The 20,718-nt window shown below is 35.4% G+C and overlaps 1 protein-coding gene across 1 annotated transcript in view; it reads right to left on the reverse strand.

Annotated features, from left to right (window-relative positions):
- The window catches only part of LOC150094345 (proto-oncogene tyrosine-protein kinase ROS-like), a 719,271-nt gene that overhangs the window by 128,734 nt on the left and 569,819 nt on the right, over positions 1-20,718 (reverse strand). Inside the window, exon 36 of the mRNA XM_090412445.1 lies at positions 10,090-10,252. Within this exon, the coding sequence (XP_090268571.1) occupies positions 10,090-10,252 (163 nt within the window). The remainder of the gene's footprint in view (positions 1-10,089; positions 10,253-20,718) is intronic.

Here is a 20,718-nt window from a genome sequence, read left to right on the forward strand (position 1 = left end):
TGCATAGACTGCTATACCGTATCTGAGTAGGGATTCGCAGATACCATGATATAGGAGTTTTTTTATGTTGGATGGAATAATGTCTTTTACTTGAAAGAGTTTTGCTGCAATGATCCGGTGTTTGGTATGTAGGTATATTCTATATGTTTTGTCCATTTAAGGTGGCAATCTATATAGAGACCAAGGTATTTTGCATGTGCTACAGGTTTGATTTCGGGACATTGGCAGGTATTTTTGTGGTTAATGCAGCGTTATGTGTGACAGTGTATCGATAGTGGTGCGGGGCGCATGATTCTTGGGTTGTGTATTATCAACATCTGTGTTTTGGTGCCATTGATTAGAATTGCGTTTTGGTAGAAGTATGTTGTGAATTCATTTAGGTCTTGTTGTGCTTTGCAGAGAGCCATGTTTGTGTGGATTGCTAGTAGTGTGGTGTCATCTGCGTACTGAAATATTTGACTTCTTATGGCCATGTTATGAACATCATTATTGTATATGTTGAATAGAGTGGTTGATAATATGGAACTTTGAGGAACACCGTGTTTTATTTGTATAACCCTGGCCTGTGACAGGTACCTATTTCTGTTACTTGTGTTCTTTTTCAGAGGTAGTTCCCAAACCATGTGTGCAGTGTTCCTTTTATACCTATGTAGTATAGTTTGGTGAGTAATATGTCGTGTTCAAGTATATCAAATGCTTTGGTTAAGTCAAGCAGTATAAGGTTGGCGTACTTGTTTTTGTCAAGAGCTTTGTTTATTGCGTCGGCGATGTCTACTAATAAAGTGATGGTGCTTTTTGTTTTCTGAAAGCCCTATTGGTTTTGTGAGATGATGTTATACTTATGTAAATACTTCTGTAGTCTGTTGTGTGTTATTTTTCTAGAATTTTTGAGATGACTGGTAGGCTAGCTATTGGTCTGTAGTTCTGAGTTTCGTTTCTTTTACCGTATTTGTATATTGGCGTAATTATTGCAGTTTTTAGTTGTTGTGGAATAATGCCTGTGTCGAATATTATGCTCACGAGTCTCAAACGTACTGGATTTATTTGATCAAAGTGTTATAAGATCTGTGAGTCTTATTTTGTCTATTACTGGAGTGGTCTTTGGTTTTAGTTGTAGGAGTGCTTCTTTCAGTTCCTGTTTTGTTATGGGTGGAAAATACATCGTTTGTTGTTGACTTTGTGTCAGTAGTTTTTTGTTGATCGTTGGTAGATTGTCTTTTTTGAGTTGTGCGATATTGTTTGTGAAGGCATAGTTGAATGAGTTTGCTAGGTCCTCTTGGTTTGTGTCCTGACCGAAGCTTTTTGCAATAAAATCTTGTGCTGAAGTTTTCTTTTTTCGTGTTACTAATTCGTTGAGTGTAGCCAATGTTTGCTCCATATTATCGTTATATTCCATGAATTTTTGGAAGTAGTAGTGTCTTTTTGCCCTACGAATTTTTGTTGTTAGTTGATTTCTTGTGTTTTTGTATAAGGTTTGTAAATGTGTGTTACTGGGTGACTTTTTGAGTTTTTTCCATAGATTTTCTTTTACAGTAACACTATTTAGTATGTCGTCATTTATCCATGGATTGTTGTCTGTTTGTCCCCTCATTTGTGTAGGCTTTGTTGCTTTTTTGTATATTTCTCTGAACTGTATTTGAAAATTCTTGTATAATGTTACAGGATCATTTATTAACAGGCAATTCCAGTCTGTATTTTTTACATGGTTATCGACAATGCTGTTTAGTATGATCGAGTTTTGTCGACTTTTGTGGTGGTAGATAACGTAATAGAACGTAGTTGAGACAAAGTAGTGACTGGCAATTTCGACGTTAATTACTGATGATGTATATGTATGGATGGGAGCCGGTATGTTGATATGATCAATGCATGATTGTGTTAGTGAGTTATTGAGTATTTCTTCTCTTGTTGGGGTGTTAATGGTAGGGTTTATGTTGTACTGACTTAGTATATCAAGATATATGTTAGTGGTTGAAGAAATGTGGTCAAGAGTATTTATGTTAATGTCTCCTATTAGGATGAGCCTGTGTGTTGTATGGGGTTCGATGCCGCTTAGCAATGCTTCTAACTCACGATGAAAGCTGAGTGGATTATTATCTGGGGGTCTGTATATTGTGTTTATTGTGTATTTGATACTATTATAGCTATTTGTGATTTCCAAAATTAGGGTTTTTGCATGTTCGAAATAAGTTTGTTTTTCAATCATATTGTATTTTTCTTTGATAAAAGCCACGATGCCACCTCCTCTTTTGTTTGGTCTACATAAGTTGTAGGTTTGGCAATTATTTATGTTGTATGCATAAATTTCTGTGTCGTTTATTACGACTTCAGTCAGTATTAGCGCGTCTATGTTTAGCATGGTGTAATTGAGCAGTGTTATCAATGTAAGCCAGTGGTTTATTATACTTCTTATGTTTGTGTGTACAATGGTGAAGTTGGTATTGGTGTAAATGTTGTCTGACCATTTCTTCAAAGAGTCAAAGACCTTGAAGTTTATATTGTCTGACTAGACATGTTCGCCTATGTTTGAGATCTCCTTTATATAGTTTTTAAGTGATTTCTAATCTTGTTCTTAAGGATGTTAAGAGTTAGTGTTTTATGTTGGTAGGCTGTGTATGTTGGATTCACTTGTAATTATATAAACTCAAGTGTTTTCATTCTTTCTCATAAATATCTGTGAATCCTTAGTCCACAGGAATGTGTAGTTTTTTTTCTGTTTTTGTCTTCCTTGCTTGATATAAAAGATTTTTGAATTATGGAGTCCAGTGTTCCATTATATACATTGGTGTTGGGAGTTTCTTGTCAATTAGGATCGTTGATGTCGGCCTTATTTTCTTGCTTGCTGCAAGAATGGAGTTTCTCAGACTTCTGCTGGTAAAACGAGCAATGATTGGTGGCAGTCTCGCTTTGTTTTTTTATGGGCCTCGGTTAATAGAGATGATGTCTGTGGTTGCGATTTGAATGCCAAATTTGCTGCTGATCAGTTGCATTATGTTGCTTAAGTCTTCTGTATTTTCTTTTATTATTCCCTCAATTTGAAGTTTTTTTTTCTTTTTTTTGTAGCATGTGCTCAATTTGACATTCGTGTGTGTTTACCTCTTTCCGCAGTTCTTCATTTTCAAGCTTGAGTGTTTCTATCACTACCATTAATTTTGTCTTTATTTCGCGCACGGTTTCTAACATTTCTTCAGAGGTCGTGTTATTGAACTGTATGTAACGTTCATACTCCTCAAATTTTTGTTGATTTGTTATGTGTGTATTTAGCAAGTCTTTAACCATGAGTTTAAATGAATCAAAGTTATCTGTAATTTTAGGATCAGGAAGCAGCTTACCTTGATGTGCGTCGTTACTTTTCTTTGGTGTCTGTTCTTTGTTCTTCATTTTCTCACGTCATTGCAGACAGAGCCATTTGGTCCATTTTGCAGCTCATTTTGCTTTCCACGTGCTTTCTGCGATCTCTGAACAGTGGAAGTGTTGTCTTTTGCCACATCCAGAACAATGCGGTCCGTCCCCTTCATCGCTTAATGGCTTATTGCACTTGTTACAGCTCATTGTGCTTGACCTTCGCTGTCTCGGTGACCTTTATACTTTCTTTCCATTAGCAACTATAGTGCGACTTTTAAAATGGCGACATCCTTTGTTCTTCGTTGGTTGGTGACTGCAGTTCACTCTATGACTTTCAACACTGAAAATTTGAATATTACTTATCTGATTTTGGTGATTTAAACGTCACTGTCTTCAGTGTGACTAGTAGAATTAAATAGCAGCACTTTCAAATCAAAAACCCCTTTAAACCTATAAAACCGGGAGCAGTGATAATGCGTACGTGCATCCGTCTGGCTACACAGCACTCTCTGTTAATAATAATAATAATAATAATGAATCAAACAGCCTGGTTAGGTACATTATTGTACCCAATTGGAAAGTGCAAGAAGCACTGCCCTTTAGTAAATGGATAACCATCCTATCCAATCCCATGGCAATATTCATATATTCATACTGAGATTTTTTAATATGATACTTAATACAGAGGTATTTCTTAACACCTCTATTCTCCCATCACATCTGTCACTATTATCTCCATCTAGCTGAATCATCCACAAAAAACGATTACTCATTACTCAGTAATTTCGACTATTTCTTTACTTAATGATCCTACTCATTTGTTTAACTCCCACCTAATTTATCTACCTGATCCTAGGTGTACAGTCGGATACTCGTCATCATCATCATAACATAACACTAATTATGGGTATAGACCATATTGGTCTGTTCCGGTCTCATTATCCATCCAATACCGTTTTTTGAGGTCTGCCCTGCTTTTTCTTTCCAATTGCTTTATATTTTAATATTTGTTTAGGATTATATTTGTTTAGGATAATTTTTACAGATTATAATCTGTAAAAATTTTGAAGTTTTAAATTTTATGTCTTTTTCTCCTTCATATGATATTTCACATCCAAGATAACTGAAAGTATTTATCTGTTCTATTATTTTATTATTAATATTAAAAATTACTATTTTGCTTCTAACTGGAGTTTGTCCACAAAATGCCATTGTTTTAGTTTTATCTACGGAAATTTTCATTCCAAACTGTTCTACTATAATGTTTAAATTATATATTGCTTTTTGTAAATTGTCTTCCTTATCTGATATTATTACCTGATCATCTGCAAATAATAGCATATTTATTTTGTTATTCCAGGAAATTTCTTGATTGTTCAAGGTGCTCCACTGTATTAATATTTCATTAATGTAAATATTGAAAAGTGTTGGAGACAAAAGGCATCCCTGTCTTACTCCTTGGTTTATAGATTCTTTTTCAGACAACGTTTCATTTATATTTTTATTTTTATTTCATTATTTCTATATATATTCAATATTGCATGTAGTAAAATATTAGGTATATTTATTCTTTTGTAATATATCAAACAGTATATATCTTTTTACTTTGTCAAATGCTTTTTCGTAATCTATAAACAAAAGATGAGTTTCCAAATTAAATTCTCTTCTTTTTTCTATAAGTAGTTTTAAACAGAAAGTTGCATCCATTGTAGAGTGTCCTTTTCTAAATCCATTTTGACATTCTAATAATATTTTTTCACTGTATATTTTTAGTTTTTCATTAAGTATTCTGCTATATATTTTGTAGCATGTTCAATAAACTAATACCTCTGTAGTTAGCAGATTTTGTTTTATCCCCTTTTTTTAAATATAGGTATTACTATGCTTGTATTCCATTCTATTGGTATTTGTCCACTTGCATAAATTTTATTTAAAAATTTTAGTAATCTTTGATGAAATTTTTTTCCAGCAAATTTATACAGTTCGGAGTTTATCCCATCTTCTCCTGCCGATTTGCCATTTTTTACTTTATTTAGGTTGGCCTTTAATTCTTTCATTGTTATCATATCATTTAAGGTATTTTGTAAGTTTCTGGTGTAATTCTTTTTGATGCCAGTATTATCTGTCCAAAGATCTGTAAAGTAATCCAAGAATTCTTTTATATCTATTTCACAATTTATATTTGCAGTTTCTTTTATATCTGCATTCATGTGTTTTAGTATTTTGTACGCACTAGTTCTTATTTTGTATATGTCATTTTCTAGATATGATACAAATTTTTCCCCAGCTTTCTCTGTGTCTCCTTCTGGTTTCTCTTTTGGCTATTGCCCATCTTTTTTTTATATTCAATTTCATCTTCTTGTTTTTTGCTACTTAATCATCTTTTAAAAGTCAGCTTTTTATTTTCAATTATTGTTTTTATTTCATTTTGTCCCATATATGTAATTTTTTTTATTTTTGATATTTTTTGTGTGTTCCTAGACTTTCATATGCTGCTGATGTGATAATTTTTTTTATATTATTCCATTTTTTCTCAATATCTTCATTTTCTTGTATTTTTTCAAAGTAGTTATTAATCCTCCGTTGGTATAATTTTTAATTCAAGTATAAATTTCTTATAATTGAATCATTTAGTAGTCTTACTTTGTAATTAGATTTTATTTCTCTAATTTGTTTATTTTTTTTTGTATTTTTTGTAGCCAGTTTGGTGGAAATCTTAGTTTTGCCTGTACTAAATAGTGATCTGTGTCAATTTCTAGCCCTCTTCTAACTTTAAATTCTAGGAAGAGGTCTGCTGCTTTTTGATTTGCTATAAAGTAGTCTATTATTAATTTTTGTCCACTTGCACACCACGTATATTTATGTATATTTTTATGTTTATGCAGTCGGATACTGCTTCCCTTAATTCTCCCTTGATCATTTCTTGTCCCCTCCTGACATCATTTCCTTGCAGGTTCTTGTGGCCATAATCATCTGCTCTGCAGTTCCACATAATATCCATCCCTTCATAACTAAAAAGTTCACAAATGGCAACCTCCAAGGTCAAAACTATGTGATTACTCTTCTTCCCATTCGCAATGTGTCTTTTTTGATTATGGACAAATCCTGCAGTACTATCTCCAGATCCCAGCACTTTCAAACCCCAAGTCCTGTACATTTCATACTGTTTAAGGTAATTATCTCTCTCTCTCTCTCTCTGTAGCTACATAAACCAATTTCTTTCTTTCATTCGTTCCACTCTGTGTCCCCATAGTTAAAGTGTCCTCATGAATCTCCTAGTGATCCTTATGCTAATTTCAGGTGCCTGTCATCCACTTCCTATTTTGCATTCTAGCCTACAGCAGCAGCAGCAACCAGTTATATATTTTGTCCTACTGACCTTTATCTCATAATAACTCCCCTTCCCCATCATGTTCTCTCTATCCTACCTGAAATGTAGTATCTCTTTTATTATATCCCCCTCTTCAATTTCTGATGCTTCTGTGATTAGTATATATAAATTGTAATAAGGATGAAACTAAATTTATTAAATTGTAATAATCTCTTTGAGTTCACACTCTGAATCTTTTAATGACTTCCCGCATCCAATTTGATACTTGAGAAACTACTTTCAGTATTCTCTGATCATTCAGATTCTCATACCCACCTGTCTCAAGGGTGTTGAAATGCTTGTTCACCTTCATACCCCCCCCTGCCCCTTCCATGAAAAAGATTATGTTTCTCTGATTTTGCACCTCCAATCTTTCACTAAACAACTTTTATCCACACACACCTGACTCCAAAGTCATTCAAGTGCACTCCATTAGTCACATGTAAGTCTTTTCATTCTTCAAATTTATGCCATTCATCTACTAATTGTACAACTTATGCATGGACTCATTTGCAATCATTGGTCTTCTGAATTTGCTCCTATCATACCTTGGGATTCTTCGTTCTTTTGTTTTTCTTTTTCATTTCTTCCAGTAACTTTTTCATATTCTCTTTCACTCCATGCTCGTTACCTTTCAATTCATTCTGCCAAAACTATCAACTTTCTCTCTTTGTAGCATCACAAATATCTTTAATCTTTGCACTTTGGAAAACATAATTTTGTCACACTCTCATCGAGTATCCCTTGCCTCATTAATTCAGCATTCAAAGTCTGGAATCATTCAAACCCTGAAAAAGAGAGTATTCATAATCATAAAAGATGAAAACAAGCCAATTCAAAAACTACTACCATTCACAGAAACACCACCTTGCCAAATGCCAACATCCAATACAGAGCCTCCATATCTATTCCACATATTGAACATTATCTGCAAGAATCACTTTACTACTAAAGTGAAAATGTGGCTTTAAATCAATCAAGACTATCCAAAATCTCTTGAGATCACCAAAAAATAGCAACTAATTTCAAAAATACCCATACCTTTTTCGAAAATAAAATCAATAGTTATAGAAGCAGAGTAACCATAGCAAATGATACAATGGAATTATTTAATGAACACTTCATCAGTGAATATCATAGTGCTGTGAATGATACTGTGCAACATGTAGAAGGGAGGTAAGAATTAAGAGTATTAAAGATGAAAGAATCAGAGGCATATCAAGTGTTGCTTGGATTAGATCTTAATAAAGCTGTGGGAATGAATAACATATCATCACATATTTTTAAAGAATGTGCAAAAGAGTTAGCCATGCTCTTGTCCTGGTTATTTAATGAAAATCTTGCAGTGGGGACAGTTCCTAAGGAGTGGAAAGAAGGCAAAATAATACCTCTCCACAAGCATGGTTTGAGAACAGAAGTATCCAGTTATAGACCAGTATATCTGCAGTTGTGATTGAAGTGCTGTTAAAATTGGTTAGAAATAGAATACAGGAGGGCTGATGGACATAAGATTCTATATGATGGTTGGCATGGGTTTGTGAAAAACAAGTCTTGTTTTAGCAATCTGCTTATGTTTTATGAACAGAAGTTTCCAGTTATAAACTGGTCTGTATATCTGCAGTTATGATCAAAAGTGTTGAAAAAATTGGTTAGAAATAGAACATAGGATTGGGCTGATGTACATAAGATACTCTATGGTTATCAGCATGGGTTTATGAAGGGTAAGTCTTGTTTTAGCAGTCTGTTTATGTTTTATGATAAGGTGACGAATGTATTGGATAAGGGAAAATCACATACAGTGATATTCTTGGACTTTTCAAAAGCTTTTGATAGATTATAACATGACAAGTTGGTGTACAAGCTACAGAGGATAGGAATAGATACATTGGTTAGATGGATTGGAGATTGCCTCTGAACAATACCAGAAGTTATGTAGGAAGATGACCAGTGGCATGCCTCAGGGTTCTGACCTGCTGTTTAATGTATTTTTTAATGATATTTCATGTGGATTGACTGGAGATCTTCAAATGTTTGCCGATGGTGCAAAGTTAGGTAGAATTATCAGGAGTACTGCTGATATTAATTCTTTACAAGAAGATTTGAATAGACTTTGCTCAGACAAATGGGTGGGGTTGCAGTTTTAATATTAATAATTGCACTTTGGGATACAGAGATATAAGGCTATGTACTGTATTGGTGGAGCTGTACTTCAGGAAGTGGATGAGATTCAGGATCTTGGAGTGATTGCAGATAGCGCACTGAAGTTCCAAGGGTACATCACAAGTGTTGCAGAGGCTGCACATCATGTTGCTGCTATGATAAAAAGTACATTGACATGTATGGATAAGGAAGCAGTGGTGCCTCTATATAAGGCAATGGTTAGAGACCACATATGGACTACTGTGCTCAGACTTGGTCACCTGGTTTTCATTGTGATGTGGAAACACTAGAGAGGATCCAAAGATGAATGACCAAAGTGATATTAGGACTCAGGAGTGTTGGTTATAAAGAGCATTTGAGGGAATGTGGATTATAGCAGTTAGTGGATAGGAGGAAAAGAGGAGATATGATATAGACCTTCAAGTTAGTTAAGGGATTTTATCAGAAGGAATTATAAAAAAAAGTGGATGTTAAGTTGAGAAATACGAGAGGCCATTCCTGGAAGTTGTATAAAGATGTGGTGAAGAAGGATGTGAGGAGTAGATTTTTTGCATAAAAAGTTGTTGGTGAGTGGAATGCATTGTGAATGCAATGTAAATAACTTAAAAGCTCCTTATGACAGAGATGTTGCTGGTTGAGTAGGCCTCCCACAATAAGTCTCTTAACTCCATGGAGATTACCAAAATAATAATAATAATAACTCATACTATTCCAGACAATAATATATAGTGCTCAGCTTAGGGACCACCAAATGGTGATAGTTGTCTGTCAAGTTGTCTCTTCACCAGATACCAGATATATGTTATCACCTAAAGGTAAAGATTGGCTGGTTTCCAGTTTCCAAAAGTTAGAACTAAATGACCTCACCTATTTCCTTTATGGAAGTCATTACCAGATTAATTAATTTATTTTATCATTTGTTATTTCTAATTAAGGAAGATTCTCTGTTATATTTTTATAAACATTGTTCTAATGTGCAACAATATGAGACCTGTTAAGAGATATGACTTAACAGGTCATATCTCTTATTTGGTCAGATTTAGTTCTGAAACAAAATGAAATACTTCATATAAAACTTTGCATAGGTGAGCAAACAAAAAAAATTCTGAAGCATTTTTTAAGTAAAAGTTAAATAAAAGTTAATTTATTTACAATCTACTAAACAGATAACTAAAGACATATTCAGTATAATGCATAAATACATCCTATTCTACCTTTACAGCTACTTTAGCTGGTGGAGTTCCTTCTCCTTGTAATTCGTGAGCTATACCTTCAAATACTTCACCAAATGCTCCACTACCTAAAAATTTTGTGAGTACTATTTGATCTCTCTGAATCTGGGGTAATGCAGCCAATTCATCATCTGTAAGTAAGTCACTATAACAGGGAAAAAATTCTGATATTTGAAATGTAAACAATTTCAATATTAATCAAAATAACAAACATTTTAGCAATAACATTTGTTAGTCTATTTGCATGCACAGTGAAAATACAAGCAAATATTAATAACTACATTTTATTCGTGATAAAATATAGTTAGTAATTTAATCATGGATGCAATATAATTGTATATAAACAGTAGTATCAGACAACATACTCAGGATCATGAGGTTAAATCACGTGAAATCAATGATAGTATCACTGATATCAATGATAGTATCACTAAGTAGAAGCTGCAAATAAATAATGACAACAAAATTTGATGTGGAGAGAATATAAAGAGAAGAGTGATGCTAGGCAGAATATAGGAAAGACTAGATACAGAAAGGAGAGTACAGTAAACTTGAGAAGAAATCAGACAATCAATTTTCTGGCCAAAAGAACTTCAAAAGTTTTCTTATCATATAGCAAAATGGAAGGATAGCATAAATGAATGCTCATGGTATGGAGGTGACAGAAGCAGAAGAAATAATTGAATTACTGAACATATAATCCAACTGAAATAGTCCTAGGAAAGTATACCAAGGACTGGTGAGATGTTACATGTAGAAGATGTGAAAGTACTTAAGATATCACAAAATTTCAAAATCAATATAACCAAGATATAGTTATCCCTGTGTAACAAGAATTATTATTATATGGCATTTCCATGGAGTCAGAAGCCTCATCACAGGAAATCCATTATTAACACACTAGCCATTATTCACACAATACCTATCATACCTCTCCTTAAACTCATTCACTGAAGAAGCAATCACAACCACCTCTGGTAACCCATTCCACCCATTCATAATCCTCCAAGCAAAAACTAGTCCCAACACCTTCTAACCACACTCATACATATTTTCCATGGGTGATCCCCTCATTCTATCTCTTGGTGCCATGAACTGAAAAATGGCTTCATTGTCAATTCTAAAAAACTCCTTTAATAACTTAAATGCTCCTATAATTTCTCCTCTTTTTTCTCCTAATAAACTAGTTTTTGAAACCTAGATCTTCAGTCTGTTTTCATAGAGTGTCACTGATGTCTGGATTCAATCCACCAGTTTTTCATCCCTGTGGAAATGAAGTGATCAGATCAGTATATAGTAGTTCAGGTGGGGTCATATTAAAGCCTTATAAAGGAAACAATAATATCCCTACCTCTGTTTATTAATGTGTTCTCAACAGCCACATAATACAATGTGCTGTTTTGGTGACCTTTGCAATATGCTCCCCCCCCCTTCAAATTTCAACTCCCTGTCTACAATCATCCTCAAGTTCCTGGCCTATAAAACTCAGTTTCCTACAGTTCAGTTCCATCAAATAATACATACAACTTGCAATCTCTTCTTCTCAAAGCGCATCATCTTACACTTGACCACATTAAACTAGCAGCCATTTACACCTGTTAAGACTTAAGTGGTGGGAGGATATCATGTTGGAAGTTTAATGGAGTATTAGCAGCACTAAGAAAGGATTAAAAACTTTTTAATTCTTCCAGTATTTTGTGAGACATCTTTGGGGAGTACAAACTAACACTTGCGACATACACACACACACACACACATGCACACAAAAGCAACATAATACTGAATGAAACATGTAGAAATGACCCTAAAGTCCTAACTAGGTGGGATGCTATTTATGAGTAAGAGGCCTAGGTTATAAATTTGGATCTCTAGGATTAATGTTTCCCAAATTTTGGGAAGGTATCTGTATTTATTTAAATTCAAATGACTTCCGAGTCAGCTCCAGATTCCAAAACCAAGCTTTCTTTTTTAAATTTACTGTGATGGAGCATTTTTTCCAGAAGATCCAGTGAGCGGTATTGAATGTGTGGTCTGCAAGATCAGAATGACCGTAGTCATGATTGCAGATGTATGTTTTATGTTCATCTGAACGGATGTGGCTGATCTGCCTGTCTGTCCAAACTTGCAGGAACAGGGCACTTCATATACTCCAGGCACTGAGAGAGAAGGGAGCTGATCTTTGGTGGAACAGATAAGGGTAACAAGTTTCTGGTGAGGCTTAAACACTGTTGCAATAGTTGTATTTTTTTAAAGACTTGGCTGTTTTTTCAGATGTCCATCCTGAAATCCATCTGAAGAGATGGACTAGGATTAGGGAAAGGGATTGATTGTTATTATTATTTTTTTAATTCTGTAAGAGCAGTAGCCATTGGATAGGAAGGTGTTGTGTATATGGTTGAGTTCTATTGAAAGAGAGGTTCCACTGGAACAAAAATAATAGGTACTGTTGATTAGAGTTTTTATGATGCCATACTGTTGAAAGGGGATAGTGGTAGGAAAGTTTGTGAATGTATATGTTTGCATGAGTGGGTTTTCTGTATACAGTGAAGGAGAGGTTACCATTCTGAGTATATGTAACTAAGGTGTCCAGGAAGAGTAAACTATTGTTACTTTCAGGAGATATTGATTTCTATTTGGGTTTATATAGGTCAAATTTATTTCAAACTAAGTTAGAAAATAATGACAAGTTTCACCAACTTTAGCTGTTTGGCTACGTCAGGGTAAAAAACAGATGTAAGACAACTTAAACGCTAAAACTGTTACATTTTTTACCCTGACGAGGCCAAACAGCTAAACTTGGCGAAACTTGTTGGTATTTTCTAACTTAGTTTGAAATAATGACCTATATAAGCCCAAATAGAAGTCAATCTCTCCTATAGTTCTTGTGGTCAAAAATAACCTTTTTATCATTATTGTTACTTTCCTTTTCCACCATAACCTGTATTCCTGGATAGACTATTGAGGTGATAGAGGAAGGAGTCTAATGTGTCTGGGCCATGAAGCCAAACAAAGAACTGTCCATTTGTAATTTTGTTCTTCCAAGAAAAATATCTAGAATTGATGGCAAAGAAAAGAGATCTAAGATATCAGAAGGAAAAACTTTTTTTAAAGAGCATTAAGTTGTCTTTCAAGGTAATATTGGTAAAAAAAAGCTTTAACATCACCTCACTCCAGTGAGGCGATGTCAAAGCTTACCAACATAACACTATGTTGGTAAAATGCTTATTAAAGTTATTAATAACTTTAATAAGCAGTTATTAAAGTTATTATAATTTTAATAACTGTATTAAAGTTATATTTTCAATAAAAGTTTTAAAATAGCTCGAGTTTTTTTATATAGGATGTCACATATCCAGCGATGGGGTTGGGGTTAAGAGAGTTTGCAAGCTGTTTTGATAATTGCAGCATTGGGCATCAGTGGCATATACTATAAATCTTAAATAGATAGAGGAAACTGCTATGGGTTCCTCCCTCTCACTCCCTCTTGCTAATTTTTACATGAAAAATTTTGAAAAACAAGCCATACACTCAGCAATCCTCAAATACTTCCTCCACCACCTTTTCTTTTTCTGCAACTACTGTTTAATGATGCTATTTATCTATCTAACTCTTGCTTGACTTTGGGTACATCTCCCAAGTACTACCAACATCTCCCCCTTCAAATATATATGCCATGGCACTGCTGAAAGCTAACTCCATAGCTTGTCATAATCATGTCTTTGTAATTATCCATGAGAGTCAACATGGATTTGTGATGGGGCGCTCTTGTTTTAGCAATATGCTAGCCTTTTATAATAAAGTTACAAGAGCATTAGATGAGGGAAAGGCATATACTGCCATTTTCCTAGATTTAGCAAAGGCATTTGACAGGGTGCCACATGATAAGTGATATTCAAGTTGCAGAACATGGGTCTGGATGTCAGATTGGTCAACTAGATTCAGGATTAGCTGTCCGATAGGTATCAGAGAGTTGTGCATGGTGGAACAATATCAAAGAGGCAGAAGATTACAAGTGGGGTTCCACAGGGCTCAGTACTGGGATCTATATTGTTTAACCTTTATATCAATGCCATTGTCCATGGATTGCATTGCGGATGATGCGAAGCTGGGAAGGGTTATTAATAATAGTGCAGATGTGGTAGCCCTGCAAGGGGATTTGAATAAGCTAGATAGATGTGAAAATGAATGGGGGGGGGGTGTCAGTTTAATGCAGCAAAATGTAAGGTCTTGAAGTTTGGGACCCATTGATGGAACGCTGCATACTCTATGGGAGGAGTTATACTGGAGGAAGTAGGGGAGACAAGAGATCTGGGGTTGATAATTGATAAATACCTGAAATTTAGGGGACATATTGCAAAGATGGTGAAGGTAACACAGAGGATTGCTGCAATAATGAGAAGGACACTGACCTGCAGAGATGAAAGGGTTATCATTCCATTGTATAAATCTCTGATCAGACCACACTTAGACTATTGTTCTCAGATTTGGTCCCCAGGATATGAAGGGGATAAATTAACTGTGGAAAGGGTACAAAGGCAGATAACAAAGATGGTTTCAGGACTGTACTATGTTAGTTATGAGGATTGGCTGAGGGAATGTGGACTACAGAGTTTGGTGGATAGAAGAAGGAGAGGTGATATGATTGAGACTTTTAAACTGTTGAGAGGTGGTTACAGGGTTGACACTGGGGAGTTCTTTCATTTGGTTGAACAGCGGGAAGGAGTGATGATAGGAGGCCATCCCTGGAAGTTACGAAATAAAACTGTTTGCAAGAGAGTGAGGAGTGGTTTCTTTGCATGGAGGGTGGTTGAACCATGGCATGCATTGCCTGATGGAGTGGTGAGAGCGAGAACGGTCAATGAGTTTAAGGAGTGGTATGATAGACTTTGTGTTTCTCAGGGGGGACCTCCCCTCAATGAGTCTTGACAGACTTTGTGTTTCTTAGGAAAGATCTCCCATGATGAGTCTTTTGACTCCATGGAGACCTGAATAATAATAATAATAATAATTCTAAATAAATCTCTTCTTAAGAGAAACTTCTGCATTTCTGGCAATCTAGAAGGTCAAAACTACATGATTACTTCCTCAAGTGGTAGTAGTAGCCTAGCTAGATTGGTTACTGTTAAGTTCACTGATGCTATGACCAGATCCAGTACTCCCGAACCTCATGTACCCTCTATTACATGCTGTCTCAGCTAATTATGTCTTGGTAGCTGTATAAATTCCATTTTCTTTCCTCTGTGTGACCATTCCTCCTCCCAATCTATGCTTATAGTTGAAATCCTCCATAATAATTACTTTACCTGCACTTGTGCTAATTTGCCAATGCATGTCAGCTATGTTCTCCTTTATACCCCCTAGATTATAGTAGCAATCAATTATATATTTTGTTCTGTTGGCTTCAATCTCGCAGCAGATAGTTCTTTTGCTGTCTACATCCTTGTACTCCTGACGTACTTCTACTCTTGGCTCCAATTTCTCTGCTTTCATTAGCAAAACCCCCACCATCCTCCTCCTCCTTCTGTCTTTGCTGAAGATAGTTTATTCTTTGCATTCATCAAGATATCTCTTCACCTCCAGCATACAGCCTTGCCTCCAGATCTTTCATATGGCTTGTGGAATTCCCAGGACTGGTTGAGAAGACAAATCTGATCAAAGATCAAACTATCAAACCACCAGAATTGAATCTACCTCAACACCTCTGGAGTCAGCTAAAGAGATTTAGGACTGGATAAGGCCACTGTGCTCACTTATTACATCTGTGGGGAATTTCACAGTCACCCTTTTGTATGTGTGGTGCTGTGTGGCTATGTATATATCACTGATGACTGCTTCATACACTTCTTTCCTGGAGGGCTCAGGAACTTGCATTTATTCCCAGACAGTGCCATTGACTGGTTAACTGAAAACTGTCAGTCTGTATATAGTTTTGCTGAATAATTTCTTGTATTTCCACTATGTGCTAAATAAATAACTTCTTTGCATTCTATTTCTATGACTATCCCATCAGTCAACCAAGTCTCACTAATGCCTTTATCTTTTGGCCAAGTTGAGCTAACCATGCCAAAAACTCCTTGCCTTTATTCCAAATGCTTCTGGCATTAGTATACATAAACTGCAATATTCCCTTCATCCCACAACCTCTCTTACACCTTGTGTTGCTTAGACCACTAAAGTTAAGAAGCTGGAGAGCTTCAGCATCGTGTGTTCCCTCTTGCCCTTACTAGCCTCTTTGCTGCCCAGAACTAAATTTCACCTCTGCCCCCCACCCCCCAAACATTCTAGTTTCCCTAACTCTAAACTCTCACTGTACAATACTTTCTCAAGATTTCTGACCCCAAAACCATTCATATGCAAGTTAATCATCCTATATAAAGCCTTCCTTCCATCAAACTCACTCCACACATCCACAAATTCCACACCATTCCTCTTGCACAATCTGTGCACTGACTCATTCATGATCATCTCTCTCTCTCTGTCTCAGCTCACCTCTATCATACCGGAGCAACAGACTCAAAACTTTTACTTTCTCACTCTTGTTTTTCACTTGTACTAGCAACTCTTTCATATCTTCTCACATACCATGCTTGTTACCTGCTAGACCATTTGTAACAGCCAAAATAAATATCTCATTCACCTTCACTCTCTGCATCCTTACAGCATCAAAACATTCTTAATCTTGGCTCTAGGGAAACAATTTCATCACACAATACTGAAGCACTCTCTTATCAATGAATCATCATATAAAATTTGATCCTTATTCTCATGCTTTTGATCTTTCATACTCTGCTTTCTCTCCCCTTGTATCTCCTCCTTCTTTCTCTTCTGTGTCATATCATCTGCTAGGTGTTTCTCCAACCACTCAATCTCACATCTTGTTCTGTGGAAAATTCCACATAAGCACACTACCTTTTTCATTACTATCTGATCATTCTCTTCATCATTTCATTTAATTTCATTCTTGCAGTCACTCATACTGCATGAAACATCAACCTTGCCATTCACAATCACATTTTCACCTACTTCATCTATAATCTCACTGCTATCATTATCTTACTCTCCTCATATTTCTAGCATTCACTTTCAAAACACTTATGACAACCTCACTCACCAATTTCATTTTCCTTAAATAAATCTCCCATTCTATGAAGTAGAATGGAAGAAAACACACACACACACACACACACACACACACACACACACACACACACACACACACACACACACACACACACACACACTGTAGCAAACAAAATCACACATGTTGAAATCGCCAGGCATTGTTTTATGCAATCATAATTTTATGCCATGATATATAACACAGCATACAATAAAACAAAAATAAAAGCTTTAAAAAAACACATATTTAAGCAAACAGATACTCATAAATATAATACTATAATATAAACCCTTACAATTGAATAACCACTCAGAAATATAATGCAGTGAGTCAATTTTCGCTAAATACTTTCGAAAAAGAACTTATCTTTCACCAAAAATAACATGTAACATTTTTCATCGTGCAATAAAAGTGACAGTACCTCTGTCAAGACAAAATAACTCCATGACAAAAGAAATTTCAAGACTGATCACTATCTTCAGAGCAATAATTAAGATACTGGTAAAGTTAGAGGCAGAATTCAGGAATGAGTAATGGATTGGAATATGATACATTATGGAGGGAGGTATGACTTTGTGAAGGATAGGTCTTAAGCAGGAGCTGCAAAAAATGTCAAGGAATTTTAGTAATTTACTGACCTTTTTATAATAAAGTGGCAGTTAAGATAAAGAAAATGGATACACCATACAATACCAATGGACTCTGCAAAGGATCTAATAGAATATCTCACAGACAAGTATTCACTGCAGCAAATACAAACTTGAAAGACTTTTTCTAAACTCAGCAGCAGATTTAAAAAGAAATAAATTATTTAAGTTAAGCGATATTACATCCCATATTGTTTCATAGCCGAATAAGAAACTCAAAGAGTTTCATGCCGAATATAGAAACTATATAAAGTTCAGTGAGTCCAAACATAAGCAAATACCTGGATAGTGCAACACATAGCCCATTTGGTAGTGCAACACTAAGGCAACTCATAGCAAGGGTGGAGCAAGCTCCGATCACTGTTCTTGGTATTTACTCATAATGTGAACCCCAGCTCCTAGGAGCTGTACTACTGCTCTACATTATGAGAGAAGGTCACTACCCAGACCAGTTTCAACCTTTATTGAGGTCTCATCAGTGAGTAGGCAGACCTAGTTAATACCAGGTTTGTAGCAAACAGAACTTACATAAGAAATAAATAAAATAAAACATAATTTAAATAAATATGGTTGTATAAAACTTTCCATGATTTGGAAAACTGTAATTCTTAGGTTAACCAACAGCACCCATAGAGGGAACCTCTCATCGGTCTTCAGGCTCCTAGTCTAATTTCTTCAGCTTATTGTTGTGCATTTTTTTTACAATTTTTTTGTTCAAGTTTTTTTTTTTTTTTACACAGTAGCAGGGTGTTGGATTCCATTGATGATCTGGAAGAAAGAATAGTAAAAAAAAAAAAAAAAAGAGAGAGAGACAGGATAAGTAGAGCAGAGAAGAAGAATGAAAAGGGCTAGAACAATCACTGGAAGGTCCCCTTCCCCTTTGCTGGTATCCATGGGTTCATGGTGTCATCAGTGAGGAAGGAGTTCAGAGCATTTCAAAAGTAGTTGGGATTGTCTGGTACTTTGGTAGGCATATAAACAATTTGTGTAAGGTCACTTGTGATGGCATATGTCTCAGCATCTCTACCTGCTTGGTCTTTTTTTTTTTTTTTTGTGGCACTTGTGGCATAGTAACAATTATTAAAAACACATATTCTCAAGAATAAATAATAAAAGTTTTATTACTGCAAATATTTCTGCCTTAAATTAACTAGCTATTATCAATGCACCACAAGATGAAGCTCAAACAAAGAACTGTTATTACTTTTTACAAATCTGAGCCATGTGCTGGAGTGCCACCATATGAGTACTTACAAAATAAATTGAAATTATAAACAAAATTAAAATAAATAAACTGTGAATTAATGGTCAGCTTTGTCATCTAGTTATTATTTACTAGTGACCTCTTGCCGACACTCTCAAGTGTTTTAACTAAGATAAAAAGCCAAATGGCTAGTTTTTTGGCACCTTAATATAGAAAATAAGGGGATAAACATCCTTTGTTGTTTTATAGCCAGTAAGTCACTCTCCTCTTAACCCTCTCCACAACCCCTCATCTCCAAGGAATCCAGGTGACCAGACCTGAGCACAGTAATCCAAATGTGGAAGTATCAACGTTTTATAAAGGGGAATAATAACTTCTTTATCTCTGGATGTTAGTATGTTCCTCAATAACCATGTAATCCTATGTGTAATCTTGGACACCTTAACAGGTGTCCCCTGAACTGCATCTCCCTATCCACCAACACTCCTAAATCCCTAGCCTCATCAATCTCTTGGAGTACCGTTCCATCAATGTAGTACACAGCTGGTAATCTTTTAATCCCAAAATGCATAACTTTACACTTTTCCATATTGAACTGACATCCATTACCTTTTGCCCATTTTGCCAGCTTATTTAAATCATCCTGCAAACTCTCAACATCAGCTTGATTTTTTATTGCACTACCCAACCTTGCATCATCAGCAAACAACTGAATATCTCCCTTCAAGCCATTTCCTATATTGTTTATGTACAAATTAAACAACAATGGCACAAGCACAGAGCCATGAGGCACACCACTGCTCACCAGCCTCATCCTGGACTCTGCTCCTCCATACACCACCTTTTGGTATCTCTCCCTGAGCATTCTCCTATCCATATCACCAGTTTAATATCCATCCCCATCTGCTCCAATTTGCGCAACAGTGTTCCATGGGATATCCTGTCAAAAGCCTTAGCAAAATCCAGAAGTACCACTGTGTAGCCATTTCCTTTGTCCAACTCAGAAGTCATTCTATTATAAAAAGTAAATAAATTGCTAAGGCAGGATGGACCTTTAACAAAACCATGTTGGCCCCTATACAGTATCATATCCTGATCCACCCATTCCTGAATTTTGTCTTTAACCAACTTTTTCAATACTTTTACCACCACTGCCCGAGATGGTGATTGGTCTGTAATTAATATCAGTGCAACTTATTATAGATCCAGCAATGAACTGTGATGTTTATATATGAATGCCAGAAGTATTAGATACAAGGGGAACAAAATTGTTGCACTGATTGAATTCATTCATTCATAAATTGAATAAGTAGCACATGACTGGGCAAAGATAATGTCCTGACAAAAATGGTAAAAAAGGAGGTGTTGTGCTATTGATGACGGGAAAACGAGATATGCCCATGCAAAGTAGAAATGCAAGGAGGAAATAGCAGCAGTGGTTTTGAGGCAGTATGTTATGAGTTAGAGGTGAATAGAATAAGCTACTACAGCATTTTAACTAAGTTAAAGTATATTGCTATAGACCTAGCAATGTGGAGATAGTGACAATGAAATGTATAAGTAAATTAGCCAAGCAAATATGAAAAGATTAATCATTATGGCTAATTTTAATTATAGCAATATAGATTCAGATGACAACA

This window comes from Typopeltis vanoorti, chromosome 22 (assembly GCF_054136105.1).
Source record: "Typopeltis vanoorti isolate ZY-2024b chromosome 22, IOZ_Tvanoo_1.0, whole genome shotgun sequence".
Taxonomy (NCBI): domain Eukaryota; kingdom Metazoa; phylum Arthropoda; class Arachnida; order Uropygi; family Thelyphonidae; genus Typopeltis; species Typopeltis vanoorti.